Below are 18461 nucleotides of genomic sequence, written 5' to 3' on the forward strand. Positions count from 1 at the left end.
ATATTTTAGTTTGGGAACTTCTATAAACCTTCACAAAACCATTTACAAAATATAGCCTAAGGACTTTTGTTTTTTGAGTTCAAAACGTCCGAATTTTAAATTTATACTTTAGATCTACATGATTAACGTTTAAATTAATTATTTTTTAAAGCTAGTGGCTAGAAGGGGTCTCGCTACCAGTTATCAAATTGTGCCCCGCAGTAGACTATGTTACGCCGGTTCTGAGTTGGCCTATATTGCATGAACACACTTGGTTTGTTTTGTATTTTAGGTAATGACATCATAACTTTTGTCATCTTAAACTTGGTGATGATTTCACATCGCTCAAATTCCGGTTATCCAGCTAGACTTTTGTGCAAGTTGCGATGGGTACACTGTTTTTATTTGTTTTCTAATTTTCTTTATATCGTTTTCCTCCAATTTAGAGCTATTTACCAGAATCACTGAACAAGAGCAAACACCGTTATTGCGTTGCCCAAGGACATTACAAGGGTAAGCCTATCTTCACTAGGTATCGAACACGGACAGCGAAATCGCAAGCCCAGTGCTCTAACTACTCCGCAAACCGAGCAGTATCTATTCATAAATTATAATTATATATACCGGGGTGGTTTATTCACTCTTACCAGCAGGTGGTGACATCATGGCTTAGCACAGACAGAGCCAATAGCGAAATCCAACCATATCACTGAAGCCCTACAGCGCCGTTTAAGTTTGCTACGATTTCAGGGATTCTTGTGTTGAAGTGTGGAGATATGGTTATGGTGTGATCCTTTGGTAAAGGGCGTGATGGCGTTGGTGCGTAGTAAACTTGAAATTGTCCCAATTGATGAATGGATATGAATTGCGAAGTTATTTAGGCCTACAGGCTAATGATTTCTTGAAGATGAATCCTAACTTCACTAGGCCTAGCCTAATAAAATGGTTGAAAACTTCCCTTAGTTTACCAAACGTCGGCTTGTTAGCCTCAGAAGCTAATTTTAAAATTAATAAGTAGAATGTTGTTAAAAAGGTTTAATCCTAGGCTGTACAAATGTAGTCTTAGCCTTGTAAATCTTTTTAGTTGGATAGTGTGACAGACGCACGAGGACTCACCAACGTGCTCGACAAACTTTTTCAAGTTCACGCTGAATTCTAGAAACAGACCGGGCAAAGTCGGTTGCTTGAACGCCGATTTGAAACAATTAACAAAGAATTAGGCTAGCCTAGGTTAAGGTTTCAGTATGCTCGATGACACCAACATTTGGGTCTAATATACAAGTGCACAACCAGAAGAAGTCTCAATTTGAGCAGTTGGGGTCTAGTATACAAAGGCATCCTGAGGTTGTGCACTTGTTTATTAGATCCAAAATTTGTGTATGTGAATGCACAATATCTTGTCAAAAACTGCTTTCCGCTTCAAGTTGTCAGGTCGGTTACGTTCTAAAGTTGGCTCTCTTATACTTCTGCACTCCGACTTGAAGGTTTGAATGGGAATTAGTAATAGAATAGAAATTATGGCGTAATATTTCCTTAAAATTCTATCCTGATATGGGAGTGCAAAAGTAATGAGAGACCCCTCATGTTTTCGTGCGCGGTTTAACTGATTTCTAACACAAACTTTAAGTTCAATTTATTTTTCATTGTTTTTTCTCGTATTTTTGCTTTGCCTAACACATAGCCTACTCTACTAGTAGTGGTAGCCTACCCTATAGATCCAATAGAATTTGCAGCCATTACTGGTTATATAACCTACATAATCTGAAAGAGCAGTATACTGAAATAAACCATAAGCTAGTGGAAAGCATGGCAACTGGACCCTTGAAATTATTAAAGACTGTCCTTGCTGCACCCGAATGTCAATTTGGGAAGGGTGTAATCTCTAAAAAGACTGTGCTTTGAAATACTGTAAAGCTTTTTCAAGATTTTGGCTCTTCTGTTTTTCTCTTTTAGACGACCCTGATTTTAGTCATTCTGCACCTGGTCAGCTTGATTTTGGCTGTCCTGCACCCTCGAAATATTGTTGAAAAGTGCGGTGCTTTCCAGTCTAGGACACAAGGTAGCTTCCAAAGCCAGATAGAAAAGTATTTTACAACTCTGTCAATCTCCATGTATAGTTGTATACTGTTTTAAATGAAAGTTTTGTTTAAATATCATGGACAATATTGTTATTGGATTTCAGTCTGAGTCAAGTGAAACAATATAAGGATAATTCAATTCCAACCATTTGCTAAAAATACCCCTAATTATGAATTATGATAAGTGTTTTACGTTTTGTTAAAAGTTAATATTGCTATAATCTTCAAGTGGTCTAATTCTTCACAAGTGAGTTCTTGTTTCAGTTGTTTTTGTATGTGATTGTTGTTACTTAAAACGTTGGAATCCAGATAGTCCCAGTGGTGTAACATTTTTATCGACTGCTACTATTTCACCAGAAAATATCGTGCATTCGAAGCTATTTATCACAGTTTCTTGTCAACTTAACTTGAATTTTATGACACAGTAGCCGAAACCTAACCTAAATCTACCTTCTAATCTAAATCTAACTCCAATAAAACCTTAAATAGTTAAAGTGAACTTTTTCCATACCCATTCTCTTAACTTAACCGCTATCTTTAACAGGCTGCATGACCTACATACAGTGAAATATTCACTTCGATCCATTGAAATAGTCTATTTGAATGGAGTTGATGGCTAATGCTTTTTCCAGATTCATCATGAACCATATGGCACACTTCAAACATTTTTTAGCTATGTTTTTTTTGCGCTGGCCACTTAATAAAGAAACCAATAATTATTGTTCAGCGACAGTTTTAATGCTAATTTATAGGTAACAAACATGTAATTTGATAGGCTGCATGTTGTCACACCAGAATTTCAACCTCCACACCTCAGTAGGTTGCACCAAGTATATAAATTTCTTTTTTATAATTGTTGTAAGTCTTCGCCACCCGGCTCTAAATTCTGCAACTGGCATATACTGAGATTGTGCAGTTTAAAAGCTATTTTATGTTGTATATGTATATTTGAACTTGACTCTCAATGTATGAAACAGCTTACTCTGACATCAACATTACACTTTTAGATACTGTTTATATGGTGGTAAACGGTTAATGTTTTCACGTATTTCGTAATCTTGAAAGATACGACACGGCATCAATTTCAGTGGCACTAAAACGTAATTTGCAAATTTAACAAAGTTATGAGCATATATATGTTCAATTGTTCACCAGCTTAATGTGCTGACGCTAATGAGCAGCACAGCAGTGTTTACTTACAAAAACGCTAGTTCATGTAGGTGTTATATGCGTTGGACTTTGTTTGCCATAGAATTTGATGATGTCTGAGTTTGTTTACCTCAAAATGTCATGATGCTTTGTCTGGTTTAGGGTGTTACGCATTGGTCCACACTCCACAATGTTGCGCAGTTTTTATTCAAAGTAAGTGAAAATGCTGTGCTTCATGGCCCTGTAATGACAATTTAATTCATATTTTGTTTGAAATGTGAAATTTATGTTAACATAAGTAAAAATTTTATTTGTGAAGTGAAGATCATTAAGCCCATAAAAACAGTCATTTCATATATAACGAAAGTTATGATTTGCCCATGATTTATCTTTAATGGTTGTTAAAATGGAAAATAATTAATTCTTGTTAAATACTTGCCTTTTATTTTTCGTTTTTGTAATTCAAAACAAGTTCGAAGTGTGTTAAGTAGTCAAAGTTTAGAGCTAGTTCACTTTGCATAATATCTGAAGTTTACAAATTACCTTATTGCTGCCAAAGTCAGAAAAAACTGGTACCTAAACCATTTTTTATTTGAAAATGACTATTTCACAATAAATAGGTCACACAGCCTGTTGCTAAGAATAGGTTGTTGGGTTGGGTATTCGAAAAAATGTAGTTTATTTGTTTTGGGTTTGATTGAAGTTTAGGTTACTAAGTTATAACATTTATAATCAAGTTAGGTCAACAAAAAACTGTAAAAATAGCTTCAGACGTACAATTTTGTTGGTGAAATAGTGATAGCTTTTTTATTTTCAACAACCTTTTTTGCAAGCTAAGCATTTGCGTTTTTACTGTGAGAACCTTGCAAATGACGTTTCAGGTGTTAAATGTCATTCTCCCGCACTCTTGATGGCTTCTTCCCTTTTGTTTATGTAATTATGTATATTGTCAAATCTGTTGTCGTTGTTAGTAACATGTCATGCTGTAGTTATGCTGTGTTATACCAAGCAAAACTACTGGAATAAAGCTAAATTTCTAAGTCAAACAAGCCTTAAATTTGATGTGTCAAGTAAAAACCTGAAACTGAGAATTAAGAAGTTTTCATTCTAAATGTATTTAAAGTGATTTCATCTAAGTGGATGGTTTTGATTGGATGTTCTGTGATAGTATGTCACACTCATATACTGTTTGTGATTGACAAGTGTACATAGTGACCAGTACTATGCACTGTGGAGAGTTATTTTGCTATTTATATTTCAAAGCTTCGTTTTCAGCTTAAGCTGCCAGCCTCCAAAAGCCGTATCCGTCTACCACACAGCATCCATGAAAAATTTTCCTTTAACGCTAATCACGTGATATAAAGAAGCATACCAAGCCATAAAACCGGGTGTTGCTTTTCTTCATTGCCGAAGAGATTTGAAACTTCGCTATGTGATGTTATTTAGTGCTTATTATTACGTGAATACGTTTTTTGTAAACCGCCAATTTCACTTACAGTAGTTTGTTGCTCGGCGACTTGACTGACAGGTCGACGTAGAGTACCTCTTTTTGTTTTGGTCGTTTGACGCTTTGAATGATTAAACGCTTCGTTGGTTTTTATGATCGTTCGTCTTTCTTAGATTAACGTGCAAATTTTGTAAAGGTTTAAGTCAGTAGAAATGACGTGGTTTTATTATTACGTACGTCATTTGTTGTCCCAAAGCACCATTTGCGTTTTGTCTGCAAATGTCCATTTAGTTACCCTTGGTTTGACAAGTAGTGTTACGGCTATTTTGCTGGTGGATATATTTACCTCGAAAACACTTCGAAAAAGGTTCTTCGAATTTACATTAAGATATAACTCCTTTTCCTGCGGTTTACTGCGAATGGTATAAAGCGTACCAGTGTTACTGCTAAGTATCAAGAGTAACAGCTTAATTTCATAACACGTATTCGTTTATCTTGCTAAACTCCTACGCGCTATTACATTACGCTTGACCTATCGCGGTAGTTAGTCGTTTGGTTGTGTTAAACCGCGGCTGCTGTTTTGAAGACAACTACGCTCCTAAGCGCAGAAAGCAACGAAGCGTTACCGTTTACAAATTGAAGTAGAATTTTGTAGACGACAACCCAGTAGTAAGCGATTTACGTTTGGGAATTAAAGACTTAAAAGACGTAATTACAGCCGAATACTGCAGCATCAAAAACTTTGCATTGAAAAAACGCGCCTTGTCTATTACAGTAAATCCGTATTTCACCTGAAACAGCATTAGGTACCCAGATTACGTCATTGGAAAGCGAACAAAGTTTAGACCTCTACCTATTTTGAGATGTCTTAAAGGTTTACATTTATTGTATAACAGTGTACCAGTGCTTGCGGTGGTTTCATTTCATCGTAGTTCACTCGGAAATATCTATAACTTGTACGCAGAATACAGGAAGCGGCAACAAAAAATACCGCTTTAATAATTGCTCGATAACCATAACAGCGTAATGTGTCTTATGCATGGTTTGCTTAATTATAGGTTTCTTATTATCTGTCGCAATTTTTAAATCAATTACAGGACTTGGTAATTTATCGTTCATATGAGTACAAGCACATAAGAAGTCGAATACAACTGCGAGTAGTAGTGGAAGATTTCGCGTATTACAGTAGTTATCAAGCGGCAGTGTTCCAGGCTATTGAGATAAGGTTGCAAGCATAGTTCTAACATGTTATGTTTAGCGGAGTTGTTTTGACGGTTGGGTGCTGATTGCCTGACGTTGTTGAACTTTTTGTCGAACGTTTGGCCTAGTTTGTAAACCGGAAACATTATTTTTTAAAACGGTCCTTGTACTTTCCTTCACCCCCATTGTGTACCAATGTATGTATTCTCAACCAAGCCCGGCTGTGTCTTATAAACTTCCCCGAAAGATGATAACCCCCACGATTCAAACGCTTTTTGAATAGCTGGCTGTTGTGACACTCATCACGACTCTGATAGAGCTCTGAATAAAGATAGGATTTTTTCAACATACGCCTTGTGCAAAGATGACGTCATAACGTGGGTGAACGATTCTCGTACCGGAAAGTTCTTGTCGGTCGTTGGCATTGTGTTGACAATTTATCTTACTATCTAACTAACCATTACCTATTCCACTTTCCTTCGTAGAAAATAGGTGGTGTTTATTTGTTATTTTGTATATTGCATAACATATTGGTGTTTATTGCTTGCAAAGTTAGTAAAGGCTACTCGGTAAATAGACCAATCTCTGTCGGTGGCCAGAAAAATTCCCGCTTCGGCAGACGTAAGTTAGTTCGTAAAATTTTTCTATCATAATTACCAACTGCTCGTTCGTTTAATTGTCTTGTCTAATTGCAGGCCAATAAAGATGGGGTGCTGCCATAGCAAAGAGAAGAAAGATGAACCCAACAGTTCGAACCCAGCCACGTAAGTCAACGGAGTTCTGTAATTGGCGTGGGGGTTATAAGGAAAGCCAAGGGTCAGGCTGCGGTTGCGCAAATGATGTTTGAAAATTGTTACCTTGCAACCGCATTCAAATAGTACATTAGGAAAAATTTGATAGAAATAACAAGTTCTTTCCACTTTTGGCGCTTTTGTTCATTTGCGCAATAAGATTTATTCATGCGTCATACTTATAAAATATTTTTGAGTTGTTTTCGTTAAGTTTGCTGCAACGTAAGGTATTTTGAAATAATCGCTGATTATTTATAAATCATTGCATTTGCTGTTGGTCTGGCAATAAAGGAAGCGTTTATTCTAATCGGCGAGAGTATTACATTTTCCCTAAGTGCTCACGTAATCCTACCCCATTGAAATTTCACGTGAATGAAATATTAGATTTCCTTAACGTGAAGAGCTTTAGCAATGCACTAGCTTCGTTATCGCGTAGCAGTCTTACAAGCCCGTTTTAATCTCTCGTCTGTTTCTATATGTTAGCTGCAGGACGAACGTAGCCGCTGGCTGAAAGCAAGAGTGATTACTAAATTTTGCCCAGCAATTGAGAATATTAAAAGGTTAGCTGGCACAAAGCACGTATTTCTTCGTCCATTGCATTGTCAATTACTTTTGGAGTTAAAAGCTTTTAAATTCTAAAGGAAAGAAAGTCGCTGATATTTCGATTTGATGCAAGGAACGCGATTTTGGATCAAAGGCAGATTAAACATCATCACTTGTCAAGTTTAATATGACCTGAATAATTTGATTAAAGCAATAAAATCTTGCATCTTTTTCATATTTAGCTAAAACACGATCTTCGTCTTATTTCATCCAGTGATGGTCTTAGTCGTTTTGCTTTTGTACCCTTGTTTGTCATATTCTTTTATGAATTGAATTTGATCGTCGTCCGAGCACATTTTGTCGCCCTAGTCGTATACAACAAAGGAAACACATTGACGTCCTCAGTTGAGTTCCTTGCTAAAGTCAACGACAACCTTTAAAATTTAAAGCACAAAACAAACGCGCATTTGCATAATTTTGCCGTTTAAGCGTCGGAATCGTTATATACCCGCGTATAGCATTCGAAGTACTGTACTTTCGTTGGGGACTTACACAGTACGTAGAATAATAATTTCGCCGATATTTTCTATTTTCCAACAGCGTTGGTTTCAAAACGAAAAACGAAAGAAAAAGCTCATATTGTGGAGAAAACGTTTTTGAATATAATTATAAGTCAATGTTACGCGTATGTTGAATTACAAAACCCTCAAAATTAACAATTTAGACGACGTAATTTTATCGTCTTTTTACTCGGACATCGATTTGAGTATTAGCTGTTTTGAAACGTCAACAGAAACGCCGTTTCGGTCATACTCGCCTACGAATAACGTCAACAAGCGCACAATACTGACATTATCAGTTTGCAAAAATCACATCTTGCTCTGCATTGTACAACCCAGCACAGAATCTAGTTATAGGGCCAGTGTATGATCGGTTGGTTATGCAGCATGATCTATGCGCCTGTCGTCGTCTTCGTTATTATTTCCCCCTTCTTCCTGTGCGTAGACCTGTAATCAGACGTATGCGGTGATACATGCAGCTAGAAAACGGATGTTGTGTAACGTACACCCTTCTAACGGAATTCTTCTGAAAGTTACAGCTAGATTAATTCATAACAGGGTTATAGTTTCTTCATGTCATAGCGTCATTGCAAATTTAGGAAACGGCTTTATATGCACAGTAAAATGTTTCAAAACGACGGAACGTTTGATGTTTTATACCTGACTTTGATTTAATTTCACAAAGATTATCACTTGTTAAAATCAGGCTACATGACGCGAATAGTGGAGTTTGAAACTAGCCATTGGGGTTAGTTTTTATCATAGGTAAAGTGCTAAAATACAGAGGCTTAAGCTTGCATGCAAAGCAGAAGTTAACAAGCCAGTGCAGTCATTATCCTAGAAAAGGCTTTTTCAGAAATCCTATTACAGTACTCATGTCAGTTATGCACCTGTCAGAGTGAAAGTTATTACGGTCGTTTTGACACATATCGATCCTTACACAGTTCTTCTTATGAGACAGAATATGATCATTATTGTGTTAATGAGTAACACCATCAAGGAAATGTGAGAAACAAAAGCCTAGCATATAAAGGTCATTCTTTATGAGTTTGCTTTGTGATAAGTTTTAGAGTCAACACAATTTATTCAATGTATTGCAGGCTTGGCAAGTTTGTCAGAATTAAAGTTTTCAGAACTTTCATGTTCAGACCATTCACTTAAACAAAGACTCAGTCAGTTTATTTGGTCAATAGTGAGAGTAGGTTTTTAAGGTAATGACAACTCCCAAGGAATACTACTTTTTATTTTGCAGGTGTGCATTGCAGTTTAATTTAAGCATAGATTTACATAGCTCATAGTTCAAAACGTATATCATTGTGTGAAAAAAGCAGCCAAAGTTATGCCGCGGTCAAAGTTTTTGAGCTCAATGTTTCGAAAGAAGACTTCAAAACAAAAATCAGCCAAATCTTCGGACGATTTTCAACCCTCCCCACAGCAATCGAGGGGGCAGTATGTTCCAACTCAGCATTCACCCTATGGAGGTGGCGCAAACAGAGGTCTCTGTAAGATGTTTGCCAGTGTGGTTATTTACCTTGTTTTTTTTTAATTGTCTTTAGTCTGTTTTCACCTGGTTGTTTGTGTTCATACGATGTGGTTTGGCATTTTATTTTATGTTTTGTTTGTTCATTTTTTGTGAGAAGTTGTGTCTTGACGTCAGTGCGGTTGCAAGGTTGAAGAAAGTTGTGAATATCAGATCAATTAACGACATACGATTCAGTGAACTTTTCCTTTTATCGGGGCTAAAATTTATAGTATAGTATATATTTATATATAATATAAAACATTAATCAAACGTTACTGTTGTATAATTGTAAATTAGCGTAGTAATAAATATTTTGCTTTTACAGTAATCGTTATCAGTCAGACCCCATCATAATGGGGCCCCAAGCTTGTAATATCAGTTCACCCCAAATCAATGCGGGACCTATCATATCTGGCCCCACGCAAATGCAAAGTGGTTTGGGGGGTTACAACCCCCCCGGCCAAGTTACAGTGTTTAATCCGCCACAAGGTGGCATGGTCCCAATGAATTCCGGAATGCCATCACGTCCTTCGATGTCAGGTAGTCAGATTGAAGGGGTTGCGGTAATAACTCATTAACAAGACCATTCATGCATGTTATTGTGTGTCATTAACTAGCCATGGAACAACATGTTCATATCATGTATGTTTTTGACTCATTTCTTCTTTATCTTGGCGATTTGGGTGGACTTGATGTGTTAATTTGTAAAATATATATTCTGTTTGCCATAGCCAGCATTGCACGGGTAAGACTTTATAGTGCCTCAACTAGTTACTACTCTACTTGGCAACTGGAATTACACAAAAGTGGACCGAAAAGGCTGAAGCCTTTCGATCTAATTTATTCACCCAATTGTCGCATAAGTTGTGTGAAAGGTTCGCGGGGTTAGGGTGATAGCTGTATCCCTAAAACTACAAAGTGAGATAAAATGGACCCAGCAATTTTAAGTAATGGAATGAAATAATACGTGTCGTCAGTTTGTAAAACTTTTAATTTTTATTTGTTTTGCATGTTTTCATCATTACCTGGATACTGATACATAACGTCGATATTAACTCTTACCAAACATGCTGGTGGTAACGTATATTATGCATGTATTTAATAGTAAGGAAGACATTTCGCTTCCACAAATTTCTGCACCAACAACATCTAATTTTAATGCTACTGCAGCTCCGTTTCAAACTACCATAGCTTCCTTTTCAACTCCTAATATGAATTCTAGTCGCAACGGTAATGTGTTTCTAACGTCTTCAGTGGCTTTTTACTGTTTCCTTGCTTGGCTAATTTTAATCATCTTAATGACTAATACATAGTAATTAAATCAAAGTTATGTATATATGGTTTAGTTGTTTACATCTTCAATCCCATTCAATTTGGTAGAGCATTGTGAAAAAATAATTTTTTTTTGTTTGACATCCAATCGCCTGATCAAGGTTACTTGTTGCATTGTTGATATCTTGTTCAATGACAAACCGCGTATGGTAAACTCTACACTCATATAGATGTAGTCCAATTTGCATGGTTCTTGCTAGCTATAGCTTTTATTGCTTGAAAGCATGTTTGTCTGGTAGTTTTGAAGCGTTGCTTGTGCCTTATTGTAATTTTTTGTGTGTTGCATTGTTAGGCTATGGTTCTGTATCCATTGAAATATTAACTTTAAAAATTGTCTCAGATATATAACTGTGAATATAGTTACAAATTTTTATAACATGGACATGGCCTAAATGAAAAAGATTACCAATATGTTATAACCGTTGTTATGGTAAACAACTTTATAACTTTATTGTGACGCAATGTTCATTTCTTTGTAGGTCAGGCAGTGCGTTATGTTGCTTTGTATGACTATGATGCAAGAACGGCTGATGACCTGTCCTTTAAAAAAGGAGAACAGCTCTTCATTTTAAACAGCACGTAAGTGACCTCAGTTACTGTGTGAAAATGACCAATAAGTCTACGTGCATCATATAAAATGGCGTATTACTTAATGACAATTGAAGATTCTATGAAGAACCATAAAACATTACGGTAATTGCTGAAGCCACCACCACCTGCTGACCTTCTTAACATCGCTACTAAACCCATTTTTTAGCTGAATTAGTTTTAGAAACACAACAACCAACTTAATGCTATGAACAGTAGTATACATATATATATATATATATATATATATATAGACCCTCTGTGCTCAGAAGTAAGTAAAGACAAACAAGTTCCTGATGATTCATTTCATTGCTATACAGACCTATTTTAATATGTCGATATAGAGTAAGAATAAAGACTAATAGAGTAAGTTTAAGTCATTGAGATGTCGCAAGCATAAATACTATTCTATAATGATGGCAATATAAAAAATACTGTTGAGCCATTTAATAACACTGATTGTCCTTTTTCTCAGTTTCTTTAGATTTCATTGCACTCCTTTCTTGATAAGACTGCTGTGAAACATGAATTTATTCTCTCACTTAACGCTCACACTTTAATAAATTGAAATTGCAATAACACCGAGTAGTTAAGATTTTATCTTAAATATTTGTATCGTGAAACTGAAAGTATCTTCACTACAGAGAAGGTGATTGGTGGCTTGCCAGATCAGCCGACACGAATCGTCAGGGTTATGTCCCTGGAAATTACGTTGCACCCTATGGTGGGATAGAATGCGAAGAGTAAGACAGCACGATACATGCTTTGATAAATTGAACAATAATTTCGATTGTTTTTGCTCGGGGCAAAGTTACTTTTGGATTCTGTTACTGCACCATTGCAGGCGATCTTTGATAAATTTGGGTAAATTCATTATTTATGGCCTTATTTTATGGCCAAACGGCATTAGGATTTTGATGTGTTGTTAACTGTTGAATAAGATCTTCCAAATAGAGCATAGTTGGAGAACAATGGTTGCATTTAATGCATGCTTTTAACTTTTTCACCATGACTGCCTGTGTGCTCTAGTATGCAAAAATATAGAAATTAAAGTGGTTGAAGAAAAACGGTTAGTCTGCTTCGTGAGTTACAAGTTGTTTAGTACGCACCGATTATATTTTGCTTTTTTACTTTATTTTTTTATGAAACAATTGAATGAATATTATGTTTGGTTGAAGCATGAATTTTATGTTCTTTGCTGCAGCGAAGGAGACTGGTGGGAAGCCAGGTCTTTAGCAACCCAAAGAACTGGTTATATTCCAAGTAATTATGTTGCACCGGCCAATTCTGTTCAGTGCGAAGAGTAAGCTGTTATTATTTTGTTGTTTTTTCTTGCTGATAACAACCAGTGCTGGAAATTTTGCCTGCGAGTTTCTAAAACAACATGACGCTTCACTTTCTGGAAGGGAAATGTATTATTATATTTGGTTTAATTTCGTGAAAATGAAAGAAGCATAAGCGCATAGAAAGGATTGCATGGACACCTGAATCCACTTTACCCACTTAGTCACAATGTCCAACTAATTAAACTGGCGTAGATTGCGCCATGGATTTATGTGCGACTACAGCACACTTTTGTATGAGTGCAAGTCATTTAAAAATGCATGATTTCAATAAGAGTTTAATTAAAAATTTATGAGTACCGTACCCAAATCTAGCTTATTGCGCCAACATTACAGAAGAATAGATTCTATTTTCTTTTTGTACCCAGTTGGCAAGCTTTTCAGCATTGGTTTTAAATCAGATTTCATGTTATGATTGTTTGATATTTCTCTGCATGCTTTTGTATTGCTGAACAATTAAAAAACTCAAATGTATTGTACAGTATTATAACAAACATTTTTTGATAAGTTTGTTTCTGCATTCAGTGGCATTTATTTCTAAATATAAAGTAATTTAAAACTATATGCTTGTTGTTGATTTCAATGCAATTTGTTATGACGCGCTTTAATGCAACATTTAAAGGTGGTTTTTCGGAAAAATTGGCCGAAAAGATTCGGAAAGATTGTTAATGAACCAAGAAAATCAAAGAGGAACTTTTCTTGTAAGAGAAAGTGAGACAGCCCAAGGTAATGCGGTAATATCTTACCAAGTGTCAAAACAAAAGTGTTATGTTTGCACTACCTTCAGGTAATCATACATTCTCATTTGTAAGATATAAACAAATGAGACGGCTGGAAAACATTTAAAAGCACAAACACTTAAAAGTGGTAACATATGTTCCGATAAAATTTATTGTTTTCTATTACAAATGGCACTATTGTAATTATATGTTATGAACTCTTAACCTTATTAAATACACAGATTAATACAAATAGTGATTTGTTACGCAATGAATTTTAGGAACATTTTCATTATCAATACTTGATGAAGATCAAACGAAAGGTCTCAATGTCAAGCACTATCGAATTAGGAAATTAGACAGTGGAGGTTTCTACATAACTGCCAGGGCACAATTCGATACACTGAAGCAACTAGTGGAACACTACCAAAGTATGTTAAGTTTTACCAGTAATACTATTGAATACTTTGAATACTTGGCATACTGTAAAGTGTATGTTATTGGAATTATTCCCTCCGATATTGCTGTGTACAATGTGCTGCTTTGAAATATCCACTAAAGAATTATGATTAAATAATGAGCGTAGCGTCAAGTGACGGCCTATGTTACCGTCTTTATCACCCTTGTCCCCTCGTCGTGCCAAGCACGGGCACCATCGCTAGAGATGTCTGGGAGATTGGTCGTGAGGAGCTTACGTTGCAAAAGAAACTGGGAGCTGGGATGTTCGGAGAAGTTTGGAAAGGTCATGCACTGCTTTCCCCAAGCCACTCATTTTCATGTTTCGTTCATGACTTGCCTTCTATTAGTTTCAATTTTGCAGCACGCTTTTTATTTAACCAAAGTAGATTTTGTTCTGTTATGGATGTTCAAGATGTAAAGTCTCTTGTTTTTATCGTCACTAAACATTCAGCATGGACGTGCACATTTTGCTGAAAAGTCTTTCTGCTTATTTTCCTTATCGTTTGTAAATAAATTAGACGATAAATGAATTGCTTTACAAGCTTGAACATCACCACTAAGGTTTGGTGTTGGTGTCATGCTCCTAAATTTGGATGCTTTGATTTTTGTTTTGTTTTCCTTACCCATGTTTTTATCCTTTCCTTGTTTGACTTATTTTCATAACAACAAAAATAACCCATTTTAATTCCCTTTTGCACTCAACCTTGCTGCATCGGTAGTTTTGCCCGACGGTTTATGTTGTCGCTTGCTCGACCCATGTCCTCTACTCGAGAAACCACAGACCATAACAATCGCAAGAGACGTTTGGGAAATCCCAAGGGACTCACTTAAGCTAGAGAAGCGTTTGGGGGCCGGCATGTTTGGGGAGGTCTGGAAAGGTAAGGTTCTTGAAAATAGCTGGAAAAGGGCAAAAACTTTGACTTTACGTGTGAACAAACACTAAGTCCAAAGACAAGCTCGGAATTGTAATTAGTGTATGGGAATATAACGGATTGTGGCTGACCCGGTGTCAGGATATTCAGTTACACTAGATATTTTGTAATAAACAATATGTTTCCGTATCAAAGATCACTGTCATAATAATCAACATGAAATAAGTGGTTGTGGGGTCTGCATGAATATATGCATGTGGTTGTGATAACTGAGCTTCATACGTTATGTTTGCATGCATTTTTTTAAGTTGTTCTTAAAACGTTGTTAAACAGAACTTGACAATATTGTAAATGTAATGTAACAAATCCAGGTCTTTGGAACGGAACCACAGAAGTTGCGATTAAAACCCTTAAACCTGGGACAATGTCACCGGAAGCTTTTCTTGCTGAAGCTAAGATCATGAAGATGCTGAGACACGAAAAATTAGTCAGCTTGTATGCAGTGGTAAGTCAATTTCAGACGCAATGAAAAACTTTGCCATGTTAATTTCCTTATAACAAAAATCATTATGCCGAACCTAAGTACATTTTGCAACATTGTCTCAAACATCTGCAAAAATATTTCATGGTACGTTTTAGCCGAGAGGTTTTCATTGAATAACTGAATTTAAATGATGTAATCCTCTCTGGATGTGTATAAAATCAAAATGTTAACTTCCCTCATAGTAATTCATTCACCACCAATCTTGCTGTTTGTCCAGGTATCAAAAGAGCCAATCTACATCGTCACAGAATACATGTGCCACGGAAGTCTGCTCGATTATTTGAAGGAAGGGCCGGGAAGGCACTCGTCCCTGGTTGACCAGATTGACATGGCTGCACAGGTATTTTTGCAATCTACGTAAAGTGATGCGTAAAAGTCTTGGCCCCAACTACGCCATGTCAGGTTATTTTTACGAATACCATAACCTACCATATTTATTTGACATTTCACCAACATCTTAACTACAGAAAGGTGACATTTGCTTTCTGCATAATCTGAGTTATCTTGAATTTACTTTTCCCAGATTGCAGCTGGAATGGCGTATATAGAGAGGATGAACTACATCCACAGAGATGTGAGAGCAGCAAATATCCTGGTTGGTAAAAACCAAGTCTGCAAAATCGCTGACTTCGGCTTGGCGAGACTTATTGTGGACGATGAATACAGCGCCAGACAAGGTTGGTTGTTTTCAAGGGTAAACTATAGAAGAAGTTTCCAGAAGTTCTTGTCTCTAATAAGTGGTGACCTACTGGAAGCCAAGAAAGCGTTTACCACAGTCCGTAGATGAGCAACTTTCATTGTGTATTTTTGATGTGCATGCTGTTCTTGTTGTGGAACATGGAATTTTTTCCATAAATCTCATGTTTTAACCTTCTGGTAGGTGCTAAGTTTCCCATTAAGTGGACCGCCCCAGAAGCTGCAATGTACGGCCGTTTCACAATCAAATCCGATGTCTGGAGTTTTGGAATCTTGCTTACAGAAGTCGTCACTAAAGGGCGCATTCCATACCCTGGTATGTAAAAGTAAACTTGCACAATTTTCCACCGTTTATGATTGCGTAAAATACCTTGTCATTTCGTAAGTGGTGTATTACTTTGGAGTTATTTGCTCTTTTTGTTTTCACTTTTTATCTGTGTTGTGATTTACGTGTAATAGCTAACTAAATAACTAACTGTACTTTCTATCTCCAAGGCATGATGAACAGGGAAGTACTGGAGCAGGTGGAGAGAGGCTACAGGATGCCAAAACCCACCATGGGCCCCAGTGACCCCCCTTGTCCCGACTCGCTTTACGACCTGATGTTACAATGCTGGCACAAGGACGCCCAGTATCGGCCAACCTTCGAATATATTCAAGTGGGTACAAATACAACTGTACCGCTGTAGTGAATATAATATATGTATAATTCGCCCGAGCACATCACGGCAATTTTCGACATTAGACGCAACCATTATCATCATTTATTTTTGTCTGTTTTAAAAGGGTTTTCTGGAGGATTACTTCACAGCCACTGAACCCAACTACAGAGAAGCAAACGAATTCTAGAACATCGTGCTATTTTAAACATTTTCTTCTGGAACAGTTGCGTCTTGGGCCCGCAGTGGTCGTGTCGGAAGGACGATGTATGAGTAGAATACTCATTGCCGCTAGCAGCCCCGTCTGCTGCACGTACATAGCGATCCTGTCTAATTAGAGCCCCTTTTATATTTAGTACAGTGCCTGCTTTTTTCTTTTCATCGAAATTTTACAACATTAATTTTTTGCTCTGTAAATAGTAGTCTCATTTTGTGCTCATTACTTGTCAGTACCATCGCTTGGTCGTCTGGATCGAAATTGCACGTTTTTCATCAAGAACCGATTCGTGCTGTGTATGAAGTGTATATTTTCACCCTACGCACAGAAGCTCTTTCGTTTCGATCATTATTGAACTGCGGTGTTTTGTGTTCTCCTTCATGCACTAGGTGTCTTAAACCATTGTTTTTTAGTCTTCATGTAATGAGAAAAACGCATTTAATTCACCCTAATCGCCACTGAAAAGCGCTTCACGGCAAGTATTTAGTTATTAATTTTCTTAACATTGTCTGCTTAATTTTCGACGTCACATCAACAGCAGTTTACATTAATCTTGTAGAGTTTCATACAACAATTTTTTTTGTCACGGGAAGACAAAATTAACTTAAATATGACTTATTTCCTTTAACCATTCTGACGCTTAACAATTAACAAGACAGCGTTCATTTTGTACCTATTAATCTGAAATCAGCGAAGGGGTTTCTACATAAACATTAGCATCGGTGAGTGGGCTTTTTCTTTGCTTTTGAAATAATCTAAATCGTTAGTTATTGATTTTTTAGCCCAGTTGAATATTTCGAAAACCGTACATAGCTTATTATAGTATTGTCTTTTGAGTTTTTAGGTGATTGTTTCTTTATTTCTGTTGTGTCCGTTGTAAATGCAATAATATAATTAAAGCTTTTTAATGATTTTTTAGCCGCTGTTTTTTTTGTTGCTTACAATAAAATTTCATGCGCCAATAAAATTTCTTGATCGATTGGTTTAAAATTTTTTGGAGGCCAAAATCTGCGACTTTATCGGTAAAATTCCGAACATGTGTGTTATTTTCAGCGCGATTATGCAATTTTATGTTCACGACGTAGCTAACTTTCGAGCCTGTTGGCTAGCCTCAGCATGGACCCATATGGCGAATATTCTGAAAGAAAATTTTTTACCAACAATCCGTTTGCACAAAAAACTATTGCTCCTGAAACAGTCATCAATTTGAAAATTAATGAAATGTTTATGCAGGTTTAAGAATCAAATTTGACAGTCGGCTGAAATGCTGAACTAAATACACGCCATAAAGGAAGGTAACCAAGATCCAACCGGACTTATTCCACTACTATTTCCGGCAAGCGGCAATGCACGTATGTCCATTGCACAGCAAACTATAAAACAATTTTATATAGAAGTATTGTTTTGCGAAGGAATTGCATTGTTGTACCACAAGCGTTATAAAGATTGATTGCTTTTGATACCGGAAGGCGAAAAAGAAAATTGTTATGTGCTTGAGTTTTTTGAACTTACAGGTCGTCAAGCTTGGTGGAGCTTTTTCTACCATTCCTAAGAAGGCAATCTTTTCGCTTTCAGAATTGTACGTAAAGACAAAAGCAGATTTAACTGAGCACAAGCAACAATTTGTGCCTGCAGTTTTTGATTAGCACCCTGTTATTGGTGACGTCATATTGTTGCTCATTAGTGGTTGAGAGAGGCAGGGTCGTATTCAAAAGAACGGCTGTTATTGTTGTACAGCAGCCTGCTGTTACGAATAGCGCCCT

General features: G+C 36.6%; 1 protein-coding gene across 9 annotated transcripts; it reads left to right on the plus strand.

The window, feature by feature from the left end:
- The first annotated feature begins 1766 nt into the window (after nucleotides 1–1766).
- On the plus strand, nucleotides 1767–17677 carry LOC143448217 (tyrosine-protein kinase Yes-like). 9 transcript variants are annotated; one of them, XM_076947840.1, is made up of 14 exons: nucleotides 1767–2038; nucleotides 6549–6617; nucleotides 10375–10499; nucleotides 11081–11180; nucleotides 12394–12492; nucleotides 13155–13258; nucleotides 13533–13682; nucleotides 14430–14588; nucleotides 14954–15087; nucleotides 15344–15466; nucleotides 15650–15803; nucleotides 16007–16138; nucleotides 16318–16481; nucleotides 16609–17677. In XM_076947840.1, the coding sequence occupies exons 2-14, from the start codon at nucleotides 6559–6561 to the stop codon at nucleotides 16669–16671; spliced, it is 1566 nt and encodes a 521-aa protein (XP_076803955.1). In that variant the 5' UTR covers nucleotides 1767–2038; nucleotides 6549–6558; the 3' UTR covers nucleotides 16672–17677. The 9 variants fall into 9 exon arrangements, with proteins under 9 accessions (XP_076803955.1, XP_076803952.1, XP_076803951.1 ...); XM_076947837.1 differs by lacking the exon at nucleotides 10375–10499 and adding an exon at nucleotides 9595–9809 and having other exon boundaries at nucleotides 1771–2038; XM_076947836.1 differs by lacking the exons at nucleotides 1767–2038; nucleotides 10375–10499; nucleotides 12394–12492 and adding exons at nucleotides 6318–6474; nucleotides 9595–9809; nucleotides 11834–11932.
- Nucleotides 17678–18461: the final 784 nt, after the last annotated feature.

Source organism: Clavelina lepadiformis, chromosome 3, assembly GCF_947623445.1.
Source record: "Clavelina lepadiformis chromosome 3, kaClaLepa1.1, whole genome shotgun sequence".
In the NCBI taxonomy this organism is placed as follows: domain Eukaryota; kingdom Metazoa; phylum Chordata; class Ascidiacea; order Aplousobranchia; family Clavelinidae; genus Clavelina; species Clavelina lepadiformis.